Source organism: Bos indicus, chromosome 6 (assembly GCF_029378745.1).
Source record: "Bos indicus isolate NIAB-ARS_2022 breed Sahiwal x Tharparkar chromosome 6, NIAB-ARS_B.indTharparkar_mat_pri_1.0, whole genome shotgun sequence".
In the NCBI taxonomy this organism is placed as follows: domain Eukaryota; kingdom Metazoa; phylum Chordata; class Mammalia; order Artiodactyla; family Bovidae; genus Bos; species Bos indicus.
The window spans coordinates 111,286,789-111,313,660 of NC_091765.1; the positions used below are offsets into that span (position 1 = coordinate 111,286,789).

Here is a 26,872-nt window from a genome sequence, read left to right on the forward strand (position 1 = left end):
GTTTTTCCAGTGCTCATGTATGGATGTGAGAGTTGGACTCTAAAGAAAGCTGAGGGCCAAAGAATTGATGCTTTTGAACTGTGGTGTTGGAGAGGACTCTTGAGAGTCCCTTGGAATGTAAGGAGATCCAACCAGCCCATCCTAAAGGAGATCAGTCCTGGGTGTTCATTGGAAGGACTGATGTTGGAGCTGAAACTCCAGTACTTCAGCCACCTCATGTGAAGAGCTGATTCACTGGGAAAGACCCTGATGCTGGGAAAGATTGAAGGTGGGAAGAGAAGGGGATGACAGAGGATGAGATGGTTGAATGGCAGCACCAACTCAATGGACAGGAGTTTGGGTAAACTCTGGGAGTTGGTGATGGACAGGGAAGCCTGGCAATCTATCGTCCATGGGGTCGCAAAGAGTCGGACACGACTGAGCAACTGAAATGAACTGAACTGAACTGAGGCTCTGGAGCGCAGGTATGTGGGATCTTCCTGGACCAGGGATCAAACCCATGTCTTCTGCGTTAGTAGGCAGATTCTTTACCACTGAGCCACCAAGGAAGCCTCCTTTTCCAAAACAATTTTTAATCATGGTGAAGTCAAATTATCACTTCTTTTCTAATATGGATTGTATCTAAAAATTCTTTGTCAAACCTAAGGTCATGGACATTTTCTTGCATATTTTCTTTTGGAAGTTTCCTGTTTTTAGCTCTTACATTTAGTTAGGTCCATGAACTATTTTGAGACAACCCAAATGTTACTTGACTGAAACTGAGCTTCTGATAGCCTTCTTCCAACCCTGACCTGTTTCTCCTACAAAACTCTTCCAGTTTCAGAAGGTTTACCTACCATTTCTCCTCTTGGAAGTCTCTGAAGCTTGTTAAAGCTGGTTATGAGGGTGGGAAAATCCTGGTTATCTCCATCTCACTAGAGAAGACACTTCATCTTTTCTGCTATTGTTGCTAGTCTCTCAGTTGCATGTCCAACTCTTGGCAGCCCTATGGACTGTAACCCTCCAGGCTCTTCTGTCCATGGGATTCTCCAGGCAAGAATACGGGAGTGGTTGCCATGCCTGCCTCCAGGGGATCTTCCCTACCCAGGGATCAAACCTGTATCTCCTGCACTGCAGGCAGATTCTTTACCATCTGAGCCACCAGGACAAGCTTGGAGTGGACAGATGTGGATTGCCATGCCCGCCTCCAGGGGATCTTCCCAACCCAGGGATCGAACCCATGTCCCTCATGTCTCCTGCATTGGCAGGCAGGTTCTTTACCACTCATGCCACCTGGGAGGCCCCAGGTGAGAGATTTCTCCCAGACCCCTGGGAGAAAGGTTTTGTAGCTGATGCTTGAACTGAATTCTCTAAGCCATCGGTCCCAAGAGTGGGTTGGGTAGAATGTGTACTCAAACTCTATCAGAGATTAACTGCCGCAAAAATATTTCAAGCTCAGAAGCTTTACCTACTATTTCCCTTCTTAGAAATTTGAGAAGCTTGTTTGAGACGGTCACCCTGGTGTCTCCCACACAGCACTTCGCCCTCCTGATGCTTCTGTTGTCTTTTCCACTCCGCTCAAGGCAATGTGGAAGGCTCAACCTGAGGCAAAATGGTCAGGTCAAAGCGTATCTATGATGTTCTTTACCACTCTTCAGAGTGTCAGGCCCGTGGGAAGCCCCATTGCCCTGTGAAATCACCACGATGGTGCCAGAGTGCAGGGACAAATGGCAAAGCTGGCGGGGCTGGTCTCGCCCAGACAGACGGTGCCTGTACCTGCTGGCTGACGCTGCTATAACAAAATATCATAGATGGTGGCTTGCACCGCAGACACTGAGTTCTCACTGTTCTAGAGGCTGGGAGTCCAAATCAGGGTGCTCGGAGCACTTCCAAGATTGTGGAGGGAAGACCTTAGAAGCCTGCCCTCCTGTCCATAGAAACAAGGTCACATCGACTCAGGGGCAGTAGGTAAGAAGATTGGAAAATTATTTCAAAGGGCAACGCCTTTCTTATTAGAAGGTGGTGTGTGTTTTGCGAGGAGTCAAGTATCACAGAAGTGTTTTAGAGAAAAATGGACAGTGTTCATCGTTTGACGAAGTCTGTAAAGAGAGAGATGTGGGGTGCAGTGAGTGTGGGTGACAGGAGAAGGTGTCAGCACAGAGAAGATCTGGGAGCCACTTGCAAACATGAGGCTGATGAGGCTCTCAGGCTCACAGGTCTGCCGGACAGCTGGGGAAGTGTTGTCAAATCCATTGATATAACCCCTGCTTTCCCGATGAAAAGCATCCCTTGGCCAGAGAATCCATATTTCATACCAATGGACATTATGTATATATTTTTAACGGAATGTCTTAAAATTCTCTCATTGTCCATAAGCTCTTGCACACCCTCAAATCAAATCTTTCAAAATTCAAAGAATTGTTTGCATTGCACTCTTTCAGTCTAATATCTCTCACACCTTCATAGTCCTCCATGTTTTCCTTTTCCTTGATTTAGTGCTACAAGGCGCCAGGTACAAAAGTCACCGACAGAGTCCGTGCCGTCAAGCAGGTCACATTCTAGCTGGGAAAATAACGCCTCACCACCTAGTTGTCCAGATCAGATTTAGAAATCTTTATACCCTCCAAATGTCTTTCACTAACACCGAGTGTATTTTTAAAAATCGAGAAAGAGCTAGTTTTTACCCCCTCAACATTTTTCAAGACTTTTTAAAGTAATACTTGCTAAAGAAGCCCCTTTCGTTTTGTTATTCAGAGCAGATGGTTTTTAAATAAAATATCTTGTCTCTTTTAAACAATATAAAATTATTCTAATGAACTCCATGTGTGTTGTTTGGTTGCTGCTTAGTGCTAAGTCACGGCCAACTCTTTTTGCGACCCCCATGGATTGTAGCCCACCAGGCTCCTCTGTCCATGGGATTTTCCAGGCAAGAATACTAGAGTGGGTTGCCATTTCCTCCTCCAGAGGATCTTTCTGATCCAAGGATCGAACCTGCATCTCCTGCATTGGCAGGTGGATTCTTTACCACTGAGCCATCAGGGAAGCCCCACGGAGTTCATTAGATCAATTTTATGAATTATATCTTGCCTCTTTTAAAGAATAATTCATAAAACTATTCTAATGAATGCTATGTAGGCAGCAACTATTTTAAGTCAACTTGAAAAACTAGATCTCTTTTAAAAATAAAAAAGGAGGAATAGTAAATACACAAGAGTTTTTTTTTTTTTTTTTTTCATGTTCAAAGACATTGCTTCTTTCTGGGGGCAGAAGGAGGGGGGTGATCAGCCAGAGGGCAGGGGTCCAGTCTAGAAATCCTTCTTTATCCACCTAGGTGGTCCACACACACTTAATGACATTTAACCTGTGCTCACCCTCTGTGGCTGGAGACCACAGAACCTGGGGGAGGAAGAAGGTATTAATGCAATAACCACACAAATACAAAAATTCAAAATGTGACAAATGTGAAACAGGAAAAGTCACAGGACTCTGACATGGGGATATGATCCACCATGGGTAGATGGTCTTTAAAATGGGAAACAATGACTTGATTTTTAAAGTTGGCTTAAAAACAAACAAACAAACAAAAAAAAAACGCCAAAGGCCTGTTCAGGCTACTGAAGGAGATTCTTGTAAAGAACTTGAACCTCAGCCCGCACATGTAAGGCTGTGATCTTTAAGATGATTATTTCAGGCCTTCCACCAGGCACAGAGGAAGCCTCAGGCAGGTGGTTGGCGCCTGATAAAGTAGGATTTTACATCCTTCTGTCACACGAAAGGAAGGACACTTGGCCTCGGCACTGAGTGACCAGGCTGCAGAAAGCTCCCTCTTCTGCACAAGCAGAGGCGAGGGGTCAGCACGGCGGGCTCTGCCCAGCGCAGCTTCCTCTCTCCCCACTGTTCCTTCCACCTGCTGATAAAGCATCTTGCCTTCTCTCTTTTTCTTTCACTTGTGAGCCTTCTTCCTTTAACAGGGCAGATGGCTACAGGGCCAGAAAACTCCTCTCTCCATACTCTTTTTCTCAAACGTCAGCATCACCAGGGTAGAAACACTTCCTTGGTCTCCATCTCAGGCACTGGGCCCCTGCCTGGAGCTCAGCACGCAGGACCAGTACACGTTCCCGTATCCTGCCGGCATCTCAGACTCGTCCCAGCTCCGATTTACAGGAGTAAACCAATCCCCCTCCTCACCAGTAGCCCCCAGGCTGGCATGCCTCCACTTTTTCTCTCTCAGGAGCCCCAAATCCATACTTACCTCAGCCGAAACCTCAGACACGTTCGCCTTCTCTAAACTGGGGGTCCTCCGACTTGAGTATGTCTTAAAAATTACCCAGATGGTGGCTCCACCTCCAGGTTCTGATTCAGTGGATCTGTCTGGGGTCAGGCCTGAGCGTTTGCCGGTCCACCAAGTGCCCAGAAGGTGCTGCCGCTGGGGGAATTAGTGCTCGCCTCGGGCCTCCCTCGTGGCTCAGCTGGTAAAGAATCTGCTGGCAATGTGGGAGACCTGGGTTCGATCCCTGGGTTGGGAAGATCTCCTGGAGAAGGGAAAGGCTACCCACTCCAGTATTCTGGCCTGGAGAATTCCATGGACTGTATAGTTCATGGGGTCGCAAAGCGTCAGACACGACTGAGCAACTTTCACTCCCCGTCGTCACTAGGAACCACCGTGTCATCTTTTTGTGGCCTCTTTGCAACCATGCCCACTGGCTCCCTCTTTATTATCCCAGCTGGGGTCTCTCCGTCTCCACCCCAACCATCCTGTGCCTGTAGCCCTAGGAGCAGCTCCAGAAAATGCTGCTTCTCCTCCTCTGCTCTCCATGTCCTTCAAGGCATCCCCACCACATAGAAAATATATTCCAGTTTCTTTCACGTAACATCAGAGGCTCCCCGTGACTTGACCCCAAACTCCTTCTGCAATCTTTTCTTCTACTTCCTCCCAGTAGAGCCCCCTCTCCTTTAAGTATCATAACATTCTGTTCTCCAAGCCTGTTGTTGTATTCCTACCCCTTTCATAATGGTGTAAAGCATTTAGGATCAAATCCCAAGCACTGAACCTCCTGAGTATGCAATCATCATTCCAGTCACTTTTTTGAAGATTTTTTTTAATATTTATTTTTATTTATTCATTTGGCTGTGTTGGCTCTTAATTGCAATACACGAGACCTTTCATTGTAGCATGTGGGATCCATTTCCCTGAAAAGGGATCAAACCCAGGTCCCCTGCACTGAGAGCAAGGAGTCTTAGCCACTGAACCACCAGGGAAGTCCCACAATACCAGTTACTCCAGGGTCTTCATCTTCAAGATGCCTAGTGAGTGATCCCCCCTAGCAGGAATGGCATAAAGTTGATGAGAAGATGCAGTCAGTCAACACATTATCACAGAGCCTGGGACATAATAGCTAAACGACATTTCATGATATTATGTATAGGTTTGTGCTAAGTCACGTCAGTCGTGTCCAACTCTTGGCAACCCCATGGTCTGTAGCCTGCCAGGCTCCTCTGTCTATGGAGATTCTCCAGGCAAGAATACTTGAGTGGGTTACCATGCCCTGCTCCAGGGGATCTTCCCAACCCAGGGATCGAACCTAGGTCTTCTGTGGCTCCTGCATTGCAGGCGGATTCTTTACCGCTGAGCCACAAAGAGTTTATGTACAGGTTTAATACTATGTACAAAATAAATGTTGTCTGTTCAGTATAGCCCAAGGCTATGGCTTGAGCCTGTAGAAAAACTTTCTCTGATCAAAGCTATCAGTGTTGTTGAAAGTCAAACCCCAAAATCAATCAATAGTCATTCATTCATCCAAGGAGTCTATTGTCAAATCAATAAATTTGAGAGCTTCTTCCCAATGGTAATTGAACTGGTGTGCTTGCGCCTTGAAAAATCAAGTGTCATTCGTTTGATTCTTAGTTAAGTCCACATGTCAGCCCTGGTAGGACCGAGGTTGTCACTGTCCGTCTTAAAGAAGCCAAGACACGTCCTTATTACGTCAGATGCGGGGGTGGGGGGGGGGGGGGGGCGGGGGTTGTTCAGCTTTATCTCATGATGGCTTATGTGAAATTCTAAATTTGCAAAATAAAATGATATTCTCTTGTTATTTTTAATCTAATCTTCCCTTTGGAAGAAAAAGATGTTGTTTTAAAGCAATTTTCTTGTATTGTTTTAGGCTTGCCTCCAATCCCCTCAGCTTCCAGAACAGGCTTTGCAGAATTTTCCATGAGAGAACGCATGAGGGAGAAATTACAGGCTGCAAGGGTGAGAGAAACCTCAGGGATATTTTGCTCGGCGCCGATTACCTTGCTTCCAGTCTTGTCTAGCTTGATTCATTTGCTCAAAACTGCGTGAATTTGAATACTGTTAAATTTGTTTTTCATGCTCTAAAGGTTAATGCAGCATTTAACTATGAGCACAGATGAAAGTTACACTTAAGAAGAATGTAATGTCCTTTTTCTAAACCATTGTTTTTACCTCTTAAAGAAGCATAACATGCGTATTTTACTGACTGATTTCCTCCCGAGATGGTGACTGAGGTTTTCATAGCATCACTGACATTATGTAGCAGTAATTTTCTCTTTGACTTTTTAGTCCAAAGCAGAAAGTGCGCTGCTGCAGGAAATTCCCACCCCTCGGCCCAGGCGCTTACGAAGTCCCACCGAGAAAGAATCGGAGACGGAATTTGGCACGGAGGTGAGAAATAGGCCACCCCTAGTTTGTGACCAAAGACAATTATGCCAAATTGAAATGTTCCAGCAAAAGTCCTAGAGCAGAGCTATGCATGGAGGGGCTGTTAAACACTCATTAATAATAATAGCTGCTATTTATAGATGCTACTTGGTGCTGGGCATTTTGCCAAGTCTTTGCCCATGTTATTAGATGCCCTTATCCCAACACCTCTGTGAGGTAGGTACCATAATTTTCATTCACATTTGACATACGAGGTTCAGAGGGCCTGCCCAGCCATCCCCAGGTCACAGAGCACGTATGTGGACAAGTCAGTACTGGATTCCAGCTCTGTCTTATTCCCAGTGTGTCTCATGGTCAGCAGTGCTGGGTCCACGGATTTTGCTGGGAAACAGAGAAAGAGATAAGAATAGAATCCAATCGTGGGGACTTTGAGTGTTACACTAAGGTGCCCCGATGGTTTTTTGTAAGCCAAGGAAAGCAACTGACAATTGGATCGGGTGGTAATTTGAATGCACCGGGGTGACTTGTTTGAGTCTGAGATGCTGGGGAGACACCTCAGTGTGCTCCTCAGATGCACAGAGAGGCAGGGACCTGGCCTGGAGACACAGATTTAGGAAGCATTTGAACTGTGGTGAGTTTTGAAGTTTTAAGGGTGTGAATGACGATGGTCCTACACTCAGAGAAAAACTGACAATAAAGGCCCACGAGGCCAAGAGGAAGCCTGTTAAAGACAGAAAGATGTATCAGCCATGTGGCTGAAGGAACAACACATCTAGGGTGGAAGAAGGAGCAGAAACAGGGCACGTGGCTCAGTGAAGTGTTTGCAAGTCTAACCCAGTGGTGTGTTGATGATGATGGTTTTGGTTGTTTTAAGGTCTAAGCATTAGGGATATTTATGGAGCAAAATCACAAATTTCTTAGATGATGCCTTTTCTTTTTCTATAATGAGATGTTACAGATGTCCATTTACCTATATTCATCCCCAACAAGCCAGAGATTGCATGATTACAGGGAAAGTTGCAGTCATGCTCATGGGTTTTCAGAACACTCAGTCGGTCTCCTAAAATGGCTTCATGACAACTGGCTACTCCGTTCTACAGAGGACACATTTCTTTTTCTTTATTTCCAATTTATTTTCTTCCATGAGAGCCATAAGTATAAGAGCCATAGTTCTAAAGTATTGGAAAATAAAGAAAAAGTACCAAGACTTTCCTGGTGAGCAAGTGGTTAAAACTTCATCTTCCAATGCAGAGGGTGAGAGTTTGATCCCTGGTCAGGGAACTAATATCCCACATGCTTCTTGGTCCAAAAAACCCAAAACATAAGAACAGAAGCAATATTGTAATAAATCTAATAAATTCAATAAAGACGAAAATAGTCCACATCAAAAAAAAATATTATTTTAAAGGAGAAAGTCCCTAAAGTCCCATTATTATGACACAAATAATTGGTTGTTTTGGTAGGTGTGTGAGTAAGCAATAGGAGGGTGTTGTCTCCCATGTCTGGCGTTGTCCGCACCTTCTTGATGGATAATCCTTTCACACAATCATGGTAGTTTTCGCCTGTCCAATAGGCCATGAATACGATATCCAAATCAAGTTGGTAGTTTTAGGAGTAAAACTATACTCCTTTGGCTCACAGAGTTGTTTATTTCTCTTTGTGAGCAGGAACTTGACCTTTTGTCTAACAGAGTGCATATCCCCTAAGAGTCATTCTCTGAAAGTGAGGCAAACACCACGTGCCTTGTCCGCAGACCTGATCTCAGGTTTCCAATGGAACGTATCACTCACAAGCACACTTACTCATGTACATACCTTAGCCCAGAAGAAGACTATAAAAGCAGTCGATTTTGGTCCTATGGGGCAAAGAGCACATGAAAAGGCCAGGTGCTGGCCCTCAGCTGCCCAGCACTAAATTCTGGCACTCTCACTCACTAGCTGCATGACCTTGGATGTGTAACTTACTCATTCTCTGAGTGATAAAATACAACCCCCTTCCCCACTTCCCACCTCTTTTTTTTTTTTTGCATTGGGTCTTATTTGAAGCATGGAGGTTCTTTTGTTGCAGCACATGGACTCTCTAGTAGTGACATGCAGGCTGAGTTGCTCCACAGCATGTGGGATCTTAGTTCCCTGACCCAGGATTGAACCTGCGTCCTCTGTGTTGCAAAGCAGATTCATAACCATTGGATCACCAGGGAAGTCCCCTCGCCTCTTTAAAATAGATATACTCCCCAGAACCTGATCCTTGATATTGTTCTGAGGATTAAAGGAGTGCATACATGTCACAGGATTTCACACAGTGCCTGGCTCATGGGCAGCCCTCTCTCCATAGTTGGTAGCAAGTGTCAGTGGCTGTAGGGTCAGAGCAAAAAGAAGCCGCTTGGGAATACTTGGGTCAGGAATCTAAATCCATCAGCACAAACCTATGCTAGACTCTTCTTTCCATTCCTCTTTATCCTCAGCAGATTTGTAACAAGAGAACAAAGCCAAACACACATCTCCAAGAACATGTCAACAAAGAAGTGGGAATAACACAGAACATTTGACTCCTGGGTCTCCACTAGGCATGACCAAAGTGTCCCTGTTTTGTGGACCTGGCTCATTGTCCCAGGTGCCCCAGATTCTGATCCCTTGACACACTCGACCTGTCGCCAGCATCTCTCGGAGGCTCCTTCCTGCCGGGTGTCCAGTGGACTCTGAACACACAGCAGTGACAGTCAGGGCCCCTCTCAAGGAGCCCAGTGGGGATGACAGGCAGGTGATCAGACAGTGGAAGTGCAGGCTGGTTAATAGCCATGGTGGGTGCCTTGAGGAAGCCTTGGAAAGGGCACTTCCCTGGGAGCCAGGTTATGTAAAATATGACGTGCCTTGCCTTAGGCAATGGTTTCTTGCCTTAGGTAATGGATCCTTATCTGTGACTCAAAAACACAAGTGTCAAAAGAATAAATCAGTACACTGGACTTCATCAGAATTAAACACATTTCCATTTCAAAGGAAACCAAGAAAAACGTGGAAAGACAACACACATAATGGGAGAAATTTTTTGCAAATCGTTTATCTTGATTAGTATCATTTCTGATACTGAGAATATATAAAAATCGGAGATATCTACAAGACCATCTAGATTAGGCTGTCTTTAGGGAATTAAAAATATTGATTAGTAGTTAGAAGAGAGGTCAGGGCAGGAACTATTATATTTTGTAATTATGCTTTGGTAAAAATAATGAGACTTGAGATTGTCTAGCTCAAGCTAGAAGAGGGTCATAGAGCCTTCTTGGAGGTTACAACAAATTCAAGGATGAGAAAGAATTCCTAGCTGGACACAGCACACATCATCATAGGCATTCACTTGAAATTGAATATTATTACTTTAAGCTTTTATGAAGATATTATAGATAATAGTTCTTTAAAATTTAATTCTGCACACAGTCATTTTAAATACATTTAATGGCTTTTCTTATGCTAATATAATTTATAAACTTTTAAATACTTTGAGATTTTGATAAAAATTAAATTACCACCATTTTGATCAAGTCCATACATATCATAGTAAAACTGTTAATCTTATAATTTTAAAAGATACCAAAGAAATTATATTGTCCAAACTTACTGTCCTTTCTGTCAAGCTGATACAGAAAGAGATGGAAAGAAACAGAAAGAATAAAATACTGATCTCCACATACACATATTTGCCAAATGGAATTTTACCTACTTATTTTATTTTTTAAATTGCTAACGTTAGACTTTCTGCCTGGTCTTCTTCTGTTTTATTATCAGTCTTTAGATGTCTCTAAAACCTAAGGCTTGCCTATACAGAGCTAAGCTTCTCGTCTCTCTGATCGGTTGACTTCTTGGCTTATTTATGTGTTTCAAATGTATCAGTCTCTGTCTTGGGCTCTAGAAGGTGAGGGATTCTGAGGCAGACAGGAGCAGAATGGCATCTTCAACAGTGGGCAAGAAAGGCTTAGCCTTGTTTTATGAGAAAGATTGAACTTAGCAGACCCTTAGAAAGCCTTCCTGACCCTTCCCTGGTGGCTCAGTGGTAAAGAATCTGCCTACCAAGCAGGAAATATGGGTTCGATCCCTGAGTCTAGAAGATTCCCCTGGAGAAGGAAATGGCAACCCACTCCAGTATTCTTGCCTGGGAAATCCCATGGACAGAGGAGTCTGGTGGGCTATGGTCCATGCAGTCACAAAAGAGTTGAACACAACTTAGTGACTAAACCACTGCCACCAATTTTTAAACGTGTTTATCCTTACATTACATAATACTCATCTGCTTCTTTCCTTGTCTTCAAAAGAGCCACTTAAAATTCTGGAATTTACCAAGACAAATATTAACTCTGCATTGCACTGTGAAATTTATTCATTACCACTGCTTCAACCTTTGTATAGTTGAATGCTATTAGTTAACTATCTGGGCTTCCCTGATAGTTCAGCTGGTAAAGAATCTGCCTGCAATGCAGGAGACCCCACTTTGATGCCTGGGTCAGGACAATCCCCTGGAGAAGGAATAGGCTACCCACTCCAGGATACATGGGCTTCCCTGTTGGCTCAGACAGTAAAGAATCCACCTGCAATTCAGGAGACCTGGGTGCTATCTCTGGATTGGGAAGATCCCCTGGAGGAGGGCATGGCATTTTTGCCTGGAGAACCCCATGGACAGAAGAGCCTGGCAGGCTTCAGTCCGTAGAGTTCCAAAGAGTCAAACACGACTGAAGCAACTTAACACGCACACACAGTTATCTATTTAACCTACTACTGCAAAATGAGAAAATGGAGGGAAAGCACAGAATCTTACATAAATCGGAATTGTATGTATTCTCTTAATATCATGATAGATTGCACCCAACTGATGCCCTCATTTTTATTCTGCCCATTGCTGGACATTCAGCTGCACTTACATGGAATTTCATAGCACCTTAGCTTGCTGTTCCAAGTATTTCTAGCTTTCATCACAGAATGTCTCTGGATAAATGCCTGAGGAGACCCACTCAGCCATTCTGAGATTCACACAAAACTGGAAGAGCCAGGGCCTGGGGCAACCGTTACTCACTTGGACTTATTTACAATCAGATGTGGTTGACGCTCTTCATCACAGACTGTTTCAAGATGATCCTCTGTGAGCTGGATAATCTATTGATCTTTAGGGTGAAATAGCATTTCAATTTGGAGGTTTATTGACTGTAAAATTTTGTATTCATTTAATCATGAGAGAGACAGAGCTGAGGAAGAGAACAATCAGCCACTTTACCATTCAAATATATTTGTAAACATTTCATTCCCTAGAAATTGTGAGATGCATCAATGGTCAGAAGATAAAGCCTTTTAAGGGCTAATGCTTGTTTTTTTAAAAATCCTCAGTTTCTTGCTTTAAATGATGTATCTGTTATTTTTTTCCATTTGTATAGCTGGATAGAGAGGTACAACGGACTCAACAAGACCATGACTCCCAAGGCCATTCAAGAGTAAAGTTCCACGATTCTGTACGAAAAATCAAGTCTAAACCCCCGGTGAGAAATCCTGTCTTTTAAAATCATGCTACCTTTAAATTATGTAGGCTTTAAATCATGTATCTTATTGATTTGTTTCTGTTTTTTGAAAATTGTCAATGAGAGACAACTATACACATAAGCTGACTCCTACTGCATGAAATATGCAAGAAAAAAATATGAGGAATGATTCCTACTTTTAAATCCTAGAATCTTATGGAGAAATTAGAAAGGAAAGCTGCCTATTGTGGGGAAAGAAAAATGCCTGGAAGGACAGGAAATGTTCTTGATAAGCTGATTTGTTCAGCTGTGAAGTTGTTACCAGCTTTTATTATGGGAAAAAGGGAGATACTAATGCAAGAATTAAAACAAACCAGAAATGGTATTTTTTCAAAGTTTAACAAACCCTGTATTGCTCATAATTAAAAGTATCTCAGCACTGGCCTATAAATCACTTTTTGGCATTTTAATCATCTTTTCTAAAGCTTTTAACTGCTGTGAATAATATGTTTTTGTGTTTGTAGAAGGGTAAATAATTGCCAATTTATATTTTTTTAAAAGTAACTCATTAAAGTTACTTAACTAAGGAGGCCTGTCGTATTTGTTAAAGTTCATTACCATCAACAGGTAATGTGTTTAGGAAGCCTGGAATGCTCTTAGCATCCAGCCCACTGTCAGTGAACTGTGCAGAGCTTATCTCAGCACAGATAATCTGAAATTCTATTCTTGCTTCCTCTCTGTAGGTTCCACCTGGCTTCCCTTCTGCTGAGGAAGCGTATAACTTCTTTACTTTCAACTTTGATCCCGAACCAGAGGAATCAGAGGAAAAACCAAAAGCCAAAAATAGACATGGAGCTAACCGAGAGGAAAAGGAAGGAGAGGAAGAAGAGCCACCTGTACAGGAAGGAGTAAGCAAAACAGTATTTAGTATAAGAATAGTAATGAGGAGAGGGAAGACCTTAATGGTGATGGTGATGATCACGTTGGTGGTGATGGTGGTGGTGATGGTGGTGATGGTGATGATGGCCGTGATGCTGGCAGTGGTGATGGTGGTGGTGAGATGATGATGGTGGTGGTGATGGTGGTGGTGATGGTGGTGATGGTGATGATGGTGGTGGTGGTGGTGATGGTGGTGGTGAGATGATGATGGTGGTGGTGATGGTGATGATGGTGGTGGTGGTGGTGATGGTGATGATGATGTCCTAACTAGGAAGAAAGTGGCTAGGAGCAAACACACCACCACCATATAGATCAGCTCATCCACATCCTGAGCTCTTCAGATGATTCAGAAGGATAAACAGGGCTCTTTTAAAGGGTTTGTTAAAATAGATGGCTGGCCATTTTTCCAAGTTCCCAATCTAGTAGGTCTTCCCTGGGACAAGAGACCTTACTTTTTGGCACCAGGTCTAGATACAGGTGGTCTGGCTGACTTGCCTCTTGAGAAACCTATATGCAGGTCAGGAAGCAATAGTTAGAACTGGACATGGAACAACAGACTGGTTTCAAATAGGAAAAGGAGTCTGTCAAGGCTGTATATTGTCACCCTGTTTATTTAACATATGCAGAGTACATCATGAGAAACGCTGGACTGGAAGAAGCACAAGCTGGAATCAAGATTGCCGGGAGAAATATCAATACCTCAGATATGCAGATGACACCGCCCTTATGGCAGAAAGTGAAGAAGAACTAAAGAGCCTCTTGATGAAAGTGAAAGAGGAGAGTGAAAAAGTTGGCTTAAAGCCCAACATTCAGAAAACGAATCATGGCATCTGGTCCAGATCATGGCATCTGGTCCCATCATGGGAAATAGATGGGGAAACAGTGGAAACAGTGTCAGACTTTATTTTGGGGGCTCCAAAATCACTGCAGATGGTGATTGCAGCCATGAAATTAAAAGACACTTACTGCTTGGAAGGAAAGTTATGACCAACCTAGATAGCATATTCAAAAGCAGAGACATTACTTTGCCAACATAGGTCCGTCTAGTCAAGGCTATGGTTTTTCCAGTAGTCATGTATGGATGCAAGAGTTGGACTGTGAAGAAAGCTGAGCACCAAAGAATTGATGCTTTTGAACTGTGGTGTTGGAGAAGACTCTTGAGAGTCCCTTGGACTGCAAGGAGATCCAACCAGTCCATCCTAAAGGAGATCAGTGCTGGGTGTTCATTGGAAGGACTGATGCTGAAGCTGAAATTCCAATACTTTGTCCACCTCATGCGAAGAACTGACTCATTTGAAAAGAGCCTGATGCTGGGAGGGATTGGGGGCAGGAGGAGAAGGGGACGACAGAGGATGAGATGGCTGGATGGCATCACTGACTCAATGGACGTGAGTTTGAGTGAACTCCGGGAGTTGGCGATGGACAGGGAGGCCTGGCGTGCTGTGATTCATGGGGTCGCAAAGAGTCAGACACGACTGAGCGACTGAACTGAACAGAACTAGATACAGGAGATCATGGAGAAAAGAAGAATGATCATAGCTTTAAAAGAGCCTGGAATGAACTTAACTGGAAAAGAAGAGAGAGTGGGTTTAAAAACAAACAGCTAGAAGAGATCAAGCCCTGATCCTCTGGAGTGGGAGCACAGACTCCAAGACCCTAGACTACCAGAGAACTAACCCCAGGGAGTATCAAATAGTGAGAACTCACACAAAGAAAATCACCTGAATACAAGACCCGGCATCACCCAACCACCAGTAGCACCCTGTGCAGGACACCTCATCTAAACAACAGACTAAAAACTACAAACCCAGCCACCAGCAGAAGGATCACCACCTCACTCAGCCTTGCCCATCAGAGGGAAAACAAACAAATACACAAACAAACGAAAATTCAGCACAAACCTCACCCTATAAGCTTATACCAATCACTGGACCAACCTTAGGAGGGCAGAAACCAAAAGGAAGAAAGAATTCAACCTTGAAGCCTGGGAAAAGGAGACCTCAAACACAATGAGTTAAAACAATAATAATGAAAAGGCAGAGAAATCCTACACAGATGAAGGAACAAACTAGAAACCCAAGTCCAAACAAATGAAGAGGAAATAGGCAAACTACCTGGAAAAGAATTCAGAATAATGATAGTATAGATGATCAAAAACCTTGAAAACAAAATGGAGAAAATGCATGAATCGCTTAAGCAAGACCTAGAAGAATTAAAGAATAAACATTCAGAGACAAACAGCACAATTACTGAAATTAAAACTACTCTAGAAGGAATCAATAGCAGAATATCTGAAGCAGAAGAACAAATCAATGAGCTGGAAGATAAAATGGTGGAAGTAACTTCTGAAGAGCAGAATAAAGTAAAAAGAATGAAAAGAACTGAGGATAGTCTCGGAGACCTCCGGGACAATATCAAACGCAGGTCCTAAAAGTGCTGTGAATGCTAGGTTCACATTACTTTCTGTAGCCTCAATTTCACCCTATAATTTGGGGAGTGGGGGCCTTGATTAAGTATATTCAGCTTTCTCTCTCTCGTGGGGGAAAAAAGTGGAGCAATACAGTTTGCAGATTTTTCTTGCTAGACTCCACACAAGGATTAGTATTCATTTCACATACAAAAATGTCTGCCTCTCCAAGGCAAATGCAGCCTAGTGCTCTCTCCTCTCAGCCTTACAGGTGAACAGTTTTCTGTGCCCCATACCACACCCAAGCTACAACTCAGATTCTGTAATTGTGGGTGGGATATGTGAGACCAGAGAAAACACACCATGAAAAATGGGCAGACTTGAATAGCCATCTCTCCAAGGAAGATACACAAATGGCCAAAAAGTACATAAAAAGATGCTTAGCACTAATCTTAGGGAAATGCAAATCAAAACCACCATGAGATACCACCTTACACAAATTAGAATGACTATTAAAAATAGATAAGAGATAGATAGGAAGGAAAGAATGAAGGGAGGGCAGACAAGTGTTGGCAAGGATGCAGAGAAACTTGTGCATTGCTCACGCTGTTGCAAGGTGGTGTAGCTGCTGTGAAAAATCCCAGTGGCTCTTCAAAAATTTAAACATAGAACGACCATACGATCCAGCAACCCCAATCCTGGGTATATACCCCAAAGAATTAAAAGCAGGCATTCAGATCACTGTATACTCAAGTTAATAGAAGCATTATTTACAGTAGCCAAAAGTGAAAGCAATCTAACTGCCCATCAAGAGAAGAATGGATGAGTAAAATGTGGTATATACAAGAGAATATTATTTAGCATGAAGGAAGGAAATTAGAATAAATGCTAAACATGGCTGAACCTTAAAGACATTATGCTAAGTGAAACAAGCCAGTTATCTGAAATGAATAAGACAAACTTTGTCCGATTATTTTCACACTCACCGTGGATGCAGTCTTTCTGGTGAACCAGCTGCAGGTGCTGGCTTTGCTCTGCTGTCTTCTCTGAAGTTTTCTCAGCCTGTCCTTGCTCAAAGTAGAGCTGGGGCAGGAACAAAAAGGGTCACACACTGATACTGCGGGATATTTTCTCTTTTCACCTTTTGAAGTTTCTGACATTCTCTGCCTTCAGCTCTTGCTGAGAGCTTGGTTACTATGCAGATTTACTTTACTCTTTTTATCATTTTGTGTATTTAGCAAGGAAATATTAGGTAATTAGGCTACAGCCATGGTCTTCAGCTACCTGGCAGTCTCCATAGCATTTTAAAGGGTGCTGCTCTTAGATGGATGTCAGGTTTAAACTTTAGAAAGAAGAACAAGACAGAGAAAGAAAAGAAGGAAAAAAGGAGAAGGAAGAGAAAGAAAAAGCAGAAAAGTTTGGAAAATATTCAAACTACGTTAAAATACTTCAGCTGGCATTTGTGATTACAGGTTCTGTGCTTAGAATTTTTACATGCATCATTTAATTTTTATTCTCACAAAACCCAAGGAAATAAGATCTATTAATATGCCAATCTTGAAAATAAGAAAACCAGGGATCTGAAGGGTAGGTAAATTCCTCACAGTCACCCAGGCAGTACAAGGCAAAGCTGGGAGTCAAGCCCACGCAATCTGAACAGGGTGTGGACCCCACACTTGGTACCTTTCCCATGGGGTTAGTGCCAAGGCCGAAGGTTAAATTATGCATAACTCATGAACCCAAGTTCTTTAAGTCATTGTCAGAGAATAGACACCCGCAAAGGAGGACACACTCATTGAGGTTTCACTTGCCTTGCTTAGCACATCTCTTCTGACCCTTGTGATTTTGGCATTTTCCAAGTATGTGGAATAGTGAAAAAACAAAGCATATTAAATAGGAAAGTCAGCATCGTTTTATGCTTTCTTCCAGAAAAAGATAAAAGGAAAAGGTAACTTTGTCTTAGGATATGTTGTTTGGTGCATTTAATATCATGGATTGTTTTTCCAAGTACATTAATTGTCTTTGGGACTTCCCTGGTGGCTCAGTCAGTTCAGTCACTCAGTCGTGTCCGACTCTTTGCGACCCCATGGACTGCAGCATGGCAGGCTTCCCTGTCCATCACCAACTCCCGGAGCTTGCTTCCCTGGTGGCTCAGATGGTAAAAAATCTGCCTGCATGTGAGAGACCTGGGTTTGATCCCTGGGTTGGGAAGATGCCCTGGAGGAGAGCATGGCAACCCACTCCAGTATTCTTGCCTGGAGAATCCCATGGACAGAGGAGCCTGGCAGGCTCCAGTCCACAGGGTCACAAAGTCAGAGCCAATCAGCAACTAACACATTCACCGTCACTAACTATATTTGCGGGATTGTTCCTTGACGTTCTTTAATGTGACGCAGGATGAGGAAGAGTGGTTGGATGGCAAAGATGCGGAGGATCTTCTCCTGGGCTTAGATCACACAGCTGAAGACTTTGTGGCAGTCAGACCTGCTGATTATCAAAGTGTCCACGTTCGGCTGCAGAAGGAGGAAGAGCTCCTGTTTGTACCCAGCAGACGGACAGGTACTTTCTCTCTTTATCTTCCTGCCCAGTTTTAGCATCTTTGTTTTCCTTCAGACAAAATAGAGATGGTGTGTAAAGTTAAAGTGAAAGTGTTAGTCGCTCAGTCATGTCCGACTCTTTGTGACCCCATGGACGATAACTCGCCTGGCTCCTCTGTCCATGGGGTTTCCTAGGCAAGAATACTGGAGTGGGTAGACATTTCCTTCTCCAGATGTATAAAAATGCCCAATTTCCACAACTGAACCCAATTTCTAATCTGACTTAATAATCAAGAAACAGGTTCAAATCATCCTACTCATTCCTTCTCCCACTGTGTCTGCAAGTCTGTTCTCTATGTCTGCATCACTTTGAGAGAGTAGCGTGGAAACATACGCATCACCATGTGTAAAGTAGATCAGTTCAGTTCAGTTCAGTCGCTTAGTTGTGTCTGACTCTGTGACCCCATAGACTGCAGCACTCCAGGCCTCCCTGTCCATCACCATCTCCCGGAGTTGACTCAAACTCATGTCCATCAAGTCGGTGATGCCATCCAACCATCTCATCCTCTGTCATCCCCTTCTCCTCCTGCCTTCAATCTTTCCCAGTATCAGGGTCTTTTCCAAGTCAGTTCTTCACATCAGGTGGCCAAAGTATTGGAGTTTCAGCTTCAGCATCATTCCTTAAATGAATATTCAGGACTGATTTCCTTTAGGAAATTGGTTGGGTTGGTTGGATCTCCTTGCAGAACTAGGGACTCTCAAGAGTCTTCTCCAACACCACAGTTCAAAAGCATCAATTCTTCAGTTCTCAACTTTCTTTATAGTCTGACTCTCACATCCATACATGACTACTGGAAAAACATAGCTTTGACTAAGACGGACCTTTGTTGACAAAGTAATGTCTCTGCTTTTTAATATGCTGTCTAGGTTGGTAAAATAGATAGCCAGTGGGAATTTGCTGTATGACACAGGGAGCTCAAATCAGGTGCTCTGTCACAACCTAGAGGAGTGAGATAGGGTGAGAGGTGGGGGGAAGGTTCAGGAGAGAGGGGACATATGTATACCTATAACTGATTCATGTTGATGTGTGGCAAAAGCCAACACAGTATTATAAAGCCATTATCCCCCAACAGTCCTTGGCAGGCTGTTGCTGCCTGTCGCTCCCACAGACCCCGCAGACTATCCACAAAAATCTGTTCTATGAACAGATCAAAGAGTGAGGAAGTAAATGAAGTCATGTGGACTCCAGCAAACTTTGTAATTTACAAAGCACTTCCCCATCCTTCACCCCATTTAATTCTCCCAGGAGCCCAGAAAGACAGATATTTTCATCCCTTATGTACGAGAGGACAGAGTTCAGAGAAGAGGCTGGCCCAGGCTTACGCCACTGATGAGGCCAGCAGCCTCCCTCTGATCTGGGTACCATACTCCTCGCAGTGTGCGAAGCCACGTGGGCCAGTTAGGTATCGAATTATTTCATGATTCTCCAACATGGTGCTGCAGGAAAACACGTTTACCTTCCCCTTGGTCCTGCTTCTGGACATCAGTCTGGGGCATTTGCACTTCCCAAGAACAAAAGTAAAAAAAAAAGTCACCTCTGCTGGTGACTGTATTCACCAAACTGCAGTTTGAGATGTTCAGGTCGGCACTGACGTGGATCATGTGTGCTTATGAACTGTCTAGTGCCCACGTATAAAAAGCTTCCTGAGAACGTGCAACCCAGGTACCTGGAAGATGAAGGCCTTTACATCGGGGCAAGGCCGGAGGTGCCGCGAACCAACCAGAACATCATGGAGAACAGGCTCCTGACCCAGGAACCGGTGAGCTCTCAGCCCTGTTCTCTGGTGTAGACAAGGAGGGATTCATAGAGGGTCTTAATCCTGACGTTGTCACTGCGGGGTGGGGCTCATTTCCTCCTGAGGGTGTCTGCAGACTGGTTCATTCTGTCACTGTTTTGTTGTTATTGTTTTTTAATTTGTCGTCAATTCCTTTAGTGACCCTCAAACATCACCGCTCTCCGCTCAATCCTACCTTTCCCAAGCTGGATTCAGGCTCTTCCTACTAAACCAGATATTGGCAAACCTTTTCCCAATTTACAGAAATTTTTAATTGTCCCAAGATAGAATGTCCTCAATTGTTTTTCGCCATGGTCGTCTGTCTTGAAATTTTCACGAATACAATTTCCCTGGTGGTCCAGTGGTTAAGAATCCACCTGCTAATGCAGGGACACGAATTCAATCCCTGGTCCAGGAAGATCCCACATGCCACGGGGCAACTAAGCCAGCGCACCGCAGCTACTGAGCCACGCTCTAGAGCCTGGGAGCCACCGCCACTGAAGTCCGTGTGCCTAGACCCTGTGCTCTGCAACAGGAGAAGCTGCCACAATTAGAAGGCCCAGCATTGCAGCTAGAGGTTAGACCCTGCTCACCCCAATAGAGAGAGCCCCTGCATAGCAACAGAGATGCCAGTGCAGCCAAAAAACTTAAAAATACATTTTTAAAAATTGTTTCATAGAAAATATGCTTTTCTTAACCACTCCTTTTAATGTGAAAATGAAAGTCACTCAGTTGTGTCCAACTCTTTGTGACCCCTTGGACTGTAGTGTATGAATACCCAGGCCAGAATACTGGAGTGGGTAGCCTTTTCCTTCTCCAGGGGATCTTCCCAACCCACCGATCAAACACAGGTCTCCTGCATTGCAAGCAGATTCTTTACCAGCTGAGCCACAAAGGAAGCCCAAGCACTCTATTAGCTTTTTCTTAAACTTTTTTTTATCAGGAGGGGGCTGAAAACTATATCTTAACTCTGGGTGGCGGAGAGGCGTTACTGAGGACTCAATTTTTTATAATTTTCATTGGAATACAGTTGATTTACAGTGTTGTGTTAGTTGCAGGATATACATATAGCCACTTTTTTTTTTTTATGTGGATTCTTTTCGCACATAGCCATTGCAGAGTACTGAGTAGAGTTCCCTGTGCTACATGGTGGTGGTGGTTTAGTCGCTAAGTCGTGTCCAAGTTTTGTGACCCATGGACTGTAGCCCACCAGGCTCCTCTGTCCATGAGATTCTCCAGGAAAGAATACTGGAGTGGGTTCTCCAGGGAATCTTCCCGACCCAGGGATCAAACCCCATTCTCCTGCACTGCAGACAGATTCTTCACTAGCTGAGCTATGAGGGAAGCCCATGCTATTTCAGTTCATTTCAGTTCAGTTGCTCAGTTGTGTCTGACTCTTTGCAACCCAATGAATCACAGCACACCAGGCCTCCCTGTCCATCACCAACTCACGGAGTTCACTCAAACTCATGTCCACCGAGTCAGTGATGCCATCCAGCCATCTCATCCTCTGTCGTCCCCTTCTCCTCCTGTTCCCAATCCCTCCCAGCATCAGGGTCTTTTCCAGTGAGTCAACTCTTTGCATGAGATGGTCAAAGTATTGGAGTTTCAGCTTCAGCATCAGTCCTTTCAATGAACACCCAGGACTGATCTCCTTTAGGATGGACTGATTGGATCTCCTTGCAGTCCAAGGGACTCTCAAGAGTCTTCTCCAACACCACAGTTCAAAAGCATCAGTTCTTCGGCTTTCTTCATGGTCCAACTCTCACATTCATATATGACCACTGGAAAAACCATAGCCCTGACTAGATGGACCTTTTTTGGCAAAGTAATGTCTCTGTTTTTTAATATGCTATCTAGATTGGTCATAACTTTCCTTCCAAGAAATAAGCGTCTTTTAATGTCCTGAGGTTGTTGATATTTCTCTCGGCTGTGGCTAATTCATGTTGATATATGGCAGAAACCAAAGCACTATTGTAAAGCAATTATCGTTAATTTAAAATAAATATTTTTTAAAAAAATAAAAGATCTACAGGACCAGGGGGAGGTGCATGAAATATACACGGTGACAGAGAATTTCCCCACAAACACTGTTTATTTTTGTAAACTATTTTCTGTCCTTCTGCTTGATCCTAGGGGAGGAGATGGTTCGGAGATGATGGGAAGATCCTGGCACTGCCAAACCCCATCAAGCCGGTTCCTTCGCGGCCACCCATGTTGACACAGGAGCAGGACATTAAGGCAGAACTGGAAACCCTGTATAAAAAGGTAAACCTCCCCTCCCATTTTTAATACATGAATTTACTTGAAAGTGCTTTGCTTTTTGAAGGGCTTGGAGTGATGAATTTGCAACATCCTATTTTGACTTTTCTTAACTAATTCACTATCTTGCACATAAAGAGGAAACAGCAAGCCTGTTATGTAAGACTGAGTCTCCTGCCCACACAGAATCCTTTCTTAAATCCTTTTTTACATCAGCAACAAGCTTCCCAGGTAGGAAGGCTTGGGTCAGTGTCTTATTCCCATATCCAGGTTAGCTGCCCCAATATTTTTTCTTTTCTCTCTGTCATCTCACATATACTGCAGGGTTATTTCCCCCACTGTCTCTGTATTATATCACTGGAGATTTTCTATCCTCACAAATCCTTTCTATGGTATTTTTCCCAGCTCTTTTACCACACTGCCTGGCTTGAGTCCTGGCCCTGCCTCTTGTTTGGTTCACTTGACCCTCCCTCCTCTCTCTGCTGGTGTTTCTTCCTTTGCAAAATGGCATAGGCCTACTAGGATTGTTGTGCAGATGGTTGAGATAATACACCAAAGTGCTTAGAACAGGATTCAGTGAGGTCTGATGGGCTGGTGTCGAATAGGCAGTTGCCTGCCTTCACTTTTTTTTTCCCCCAACAATAAATGATTACATTTATGAATTATCCTTTTTTTAAAAAATTATCAAATAAATATATTCTGGGGGAAAGAAGCTATATTAAAATTAAAAGAATTGCTAGGCTTTGGTTACACATTTCTTTAATATCAGATACATTCTTACTGAAAGTTCAGATAAATCTATGAACACAGTGACATTAGAGATTAGAAGAATTATTTTTTAAATGTTTCCAATTTGGGTCAACATAGAATGACTTTTTACTATGAAATCACTTCTAAGCTTTCAATCCGTGTCCCTTAAACATCATATCATGGTTTTTGTTTGCTGTATTATCATTACAACATTATTATCAAAGCTTACAACTTACACATCTTGTCTAGGACCACAATTTCCAATATTCTTTAGCTTTAGTTTTGTACTTATATGAATTTAATGATGCAATTTATGCTTTTTTACAATCTTTCAGTTCCTCAAGGATTTTGTTTTTCTTAGTTTTTTAGCTGACAAATATTTTGTTTCTGTGTCTTGGAGCTTCTGTTGTTGTTTCCTTGTTTTCCTAAGATATATCCTGGGCTTCCCTGGTGGCTCAGACGTTAGAGAATCTGCCTGCAATGCAGGAGACCTGGGTTCAATCCCTGGGTCAGAAAGATTCCTTGGAGAAGGAATGGCAACCCACTCCAGTATTCTGGCCTGAAAAATTCCATGGACAGAGGAGCCAGGCCAGCTACAGTCCATGGTGTTGCAAAGAGTCAGACACAACTTAGCAACTCACACCCCCACACACAATCCAGGTGCACTTATTCCTTAAATTCTTGTGTATTAAGAAAGACCTGTTTTATTTTTTCTTGTTTGTTTTTATTTCCTTCCTTCACGTTGAATTATATTGCTCTTGCTCTCCTGAAATGTAGCAAGGATCACGTCATTCAGAAACTTGTGTAATTTGCAATGTGTAACATTTTGACACTGCTAAAGCCAAACAAAATAAGAGGATATAAGATCATTCTATAAAGCTATAGAACTATAGAGCCATAGAGTTGGGTGATGAACAGAGAAGACATGGACCCAAATCAGAGAATCTAAGCTGGGTGTCTACTAAGTCGTGGCTTTGGGCAGCTCCCTTGACTGCTGTGAAGGTGTTTCCTTAATTAAAAAATCACCATCATCTCTACCTCATACGACCATTATGAGTTTTGAGATGATGTATGTGTTTGCCCTTTTATTAAATTGTGAATTTCTATAAAATATTGTTATCAGAGACAAATATTAATGAGTGGCTACTCTGTACAGAAATGTGGACCCTAGGAGTGGATTTACAAAGCAAGCATAAACCCAAGCCCCAGGCCATGAGGGATTTACCATCTACTTGCTTTATGACAAAGATACATCATATAATTAGTGATCTAGACAGTATCAACTTGTACCTAATAATCCATCAGTTTCTCTCTCCATCCATCCATCTACTTCAGCATGAAACACTGATATAATGAAGCACAAATTTATGGGCTAAAATTAGAAAATAGAAGAGTCATTACTATGGAGAGTAGGATCTTGAGGGAGGCCATTAATCTTATCTGTCTCCTTCAGAAGTTCTGCACTACTTGGGAAATGCACAGGAATCAGAGAAGGGTGCACCCCTAGTTTCAGCTAGGGGTGAGGCTGGATAGGAGAATGTGGCTTGGACCCAATATGGATTGGGCTCCCTGCTCTCTCTCCCATGAATTATGGCCCCTGTGTAGAGAGTTTACCATGTGGAGTGCCTGCTGAAGCCACGGGCCAGTGAGCAGGCCCTCAGGAGATGACTGAGTAAGGACAGCTAGATGCCACCGGTGACCTTGTCCAGCCAAGAACCTGGACTAGTGGATCTTTGGCTTCAATTAAATCTCCACTCAGACACAGTCTTCCTTCTCTTTGGGCAAGGAGCCAGTGGGGAGAGCACAGAGGGTTTCCTTCCAGTCCTTTTAAGAGGGGAGAGCTTCCTAGCTTTGGGAAGAAACAGGAAAGTAGAGGAAGATAAGAGTTCCACTAAGAGGGGCTGGTCATCCTGCATCACAGAGCAAAGAAGTTAGAAGAGAGAGATCTGCAGGGGCTGGAGTCTTCTGAGATCATTTCCTAGAGTTAGGCTGCAAACATAGCAAAGCATGGAGAACATGCCAGGCTTCTGCTATGAAAGAAGCAAAGGTCATATTAAAAGAGTTGTTCTGTTTAGTTGCTAAGTCATGTCCAACTCTTTTGCAAACCCATGGACTATGGCCCTAGGCTCCTCTGTCCATGGGATTTCCCAGGCAAGAATACTGGAGTGGGTTGCCATTTCCTCCTCCAGGGGATCTTCCTGACTCAGGGATGGAGCTGCATCCCTTATGTCTCCTGCATTGGCAGGCAGATTCTTTACCACTAGCATCACCTGGGGAGCTCTCTGGTCCCCTGCTAAATTAGAAGAACTGTAGTAGTCAGCACTCTTTGAGTTGCAAGTGACAGAAACCCACCGAAAACTAGCCTAAGAGGAGAGAACTTAGTGACTCACAAAGCTGGAAGGACCTGGAGATGAATCACAAAACGAAGGTGGGGCTTTAGGAACCGGGACCCTGGGGCCAGGGACTCAATGCTGGCAGTCTCTCTCTCTGCGTCTCCTTCCTCTGGTTCTCCTTGAATGGAGAACCTTCTGTCCTATGGAATGGAGAAACTTCTCTCCTGTTGTAGGCAGTCCAGAGTTTTCCATGGCTTCGGACATTGATAATGTAAGCTCAGAGATGCCAGAGGAAAAGGATCATATCTTGTAGCAAGATCCCCATGATCAACACCAAGGACCAACTAGTCAGTTTTAAGAGGAACACACACTCCCCAACCTGACATCCTGGAGACATACCCAGAAGATGGAGAATGAGAAAACTTCCCAGGAAGACCAGAACAACAGCTGCAGAATCTACTGCTGGCTCTGGGCTGGATTCAGGTTCTCTTGCTATTATTTTCTGAGGGAGGGCAAATACATACATTTTACTTTAATTCCACCAGTGATTGCTCTCTCTCTGTACAACCTTGAAATTTTTCTTTCATCGGCATGCAACCCTGCTTGCACTGAGAATGTCAGCAGACAATCCACATGCACCACCTCTGATAGTTTAGATTTTCAGTTTTCCACCAAAGACTGAAGAATCAAACAACTTCGAAATGAAAATAATATACCTTAGAAATATTATTGGTTCAGCAGTAAAGAATCGCCTGCCATGCAGGAGCTGCAGGAGATGAGGGTTCTATCCCTGGGTCAGGAAGATCCCCTGGAGGAGGAAATAGTAACCCACTCCAGTATTCTTGCTGGGAAAGCCCATGGACAGAGGAGCCTGGCGGGCTACAGTCCACAAGGTCGCAAAGAGCTGGACTGAGCACACAGCACACACACAGGACCATGCCACCGGCAGTACTTACTCACACCAAGCAGAGTATAAGACAGAACCTGAGGGCCACACTCTGAGTGAGCCCAGAACTCTGGAACCTGTGGTAAGAGGAACAGCAAAGCAAGAACCAGCAGGAGCCAGGCAATTGGAGAGGAATGTTTCCGTTAAGTCTCTGGATTGATGCTCAGGGGCACAAGTCTTTGAGAGGTGGAAATGTTTTAATTAATCCAGGTGGCCAGAAAGATCGTAAGACACATAGTCACCACCTGCAGGTTCAAACCCTTAACACGACGGCAGGTTATAATTGAATACTCTTACCCAAAAGAAAGAGGAAAGAGATGGGCCTTTGTTATGGCAGCATGATGGGTGAAGATATTAATGTCAGAACTAGGGCTTTCAGAAGGTACGAAATATTGGTGGAATATGACCCCTGTGGGGATGGGGTTCCCTCCCTGTAAATCCAAAGGGAGATTTGACTCAGCATATTTTGGAGCTATAATACTTTGGCCATCTGATGCAAAGAGCCGACTCACTGGAAAAGACTCTGAGGATGAGAAAGGTTGAAGGCAAAAGGAGAAGGGGGTGGCAGAGGATGAGACGATTTTATAGCATCACCTACTCAAGGGACATGAATCTGAGCAAACTTCAGGAGATAGGGAAGGATAGAGTAGCCTTGTGGGCTGCAGTCTGTGGGGTCACAAAGAGTCAGACATGACTTAGCAACTGAACAGC

General features: G+C 43.6%; 1 protein-coding gene across 5 annotated transcripts in view; it reads left to right on the plus strand.

Moving 5' to 3' along the window:
* Nucleotides 1-26,872, plus strand: part of CC2D2A (coiled-coil and C2 domain containing 2A) — a 131,325-nt gene that overhangs the window by 27,040 nt on the left and 77,413 nt on the right. For all 5 annotated transcript variants that reach the window (XM_070791823.1, XM_070791824.1, XM_070791826.1 and 2 more), the window contains 7 exons: nucleotides 6,141-6,229; nucleotides 6,560-6,661; nucleotides 12,072-12,173; nucleotides 12,896-13,060; nucleotides 17,895-18,057; nucleotides 19,719-19,855; nucleotides 22,007-22,138. In XM_070791823.1, the coding sequence (XP_070647924.1) occupies nucleotides 6,141-6,229; nucleotides 6,560-6,661; nucleotides 12,072-12,173; nucleotides 12,896-13,060; nucleotides 17,895-18,057; nucleotides 19,719-19,855; nucleotides 22,007-22,138 (890 nt within the window). The remainder of the gene's footprint in view (nucleotides 1-6,140; nucleotides 6,230-6,559; nucleotides 6,662-12,071; nucleotides 12,174-12,895; nucleotides 13,061-17,894; nucleotides 18,058-19,718; nucleotides 19,856-22,006; nucleotides 22,139-26,872) is intronic.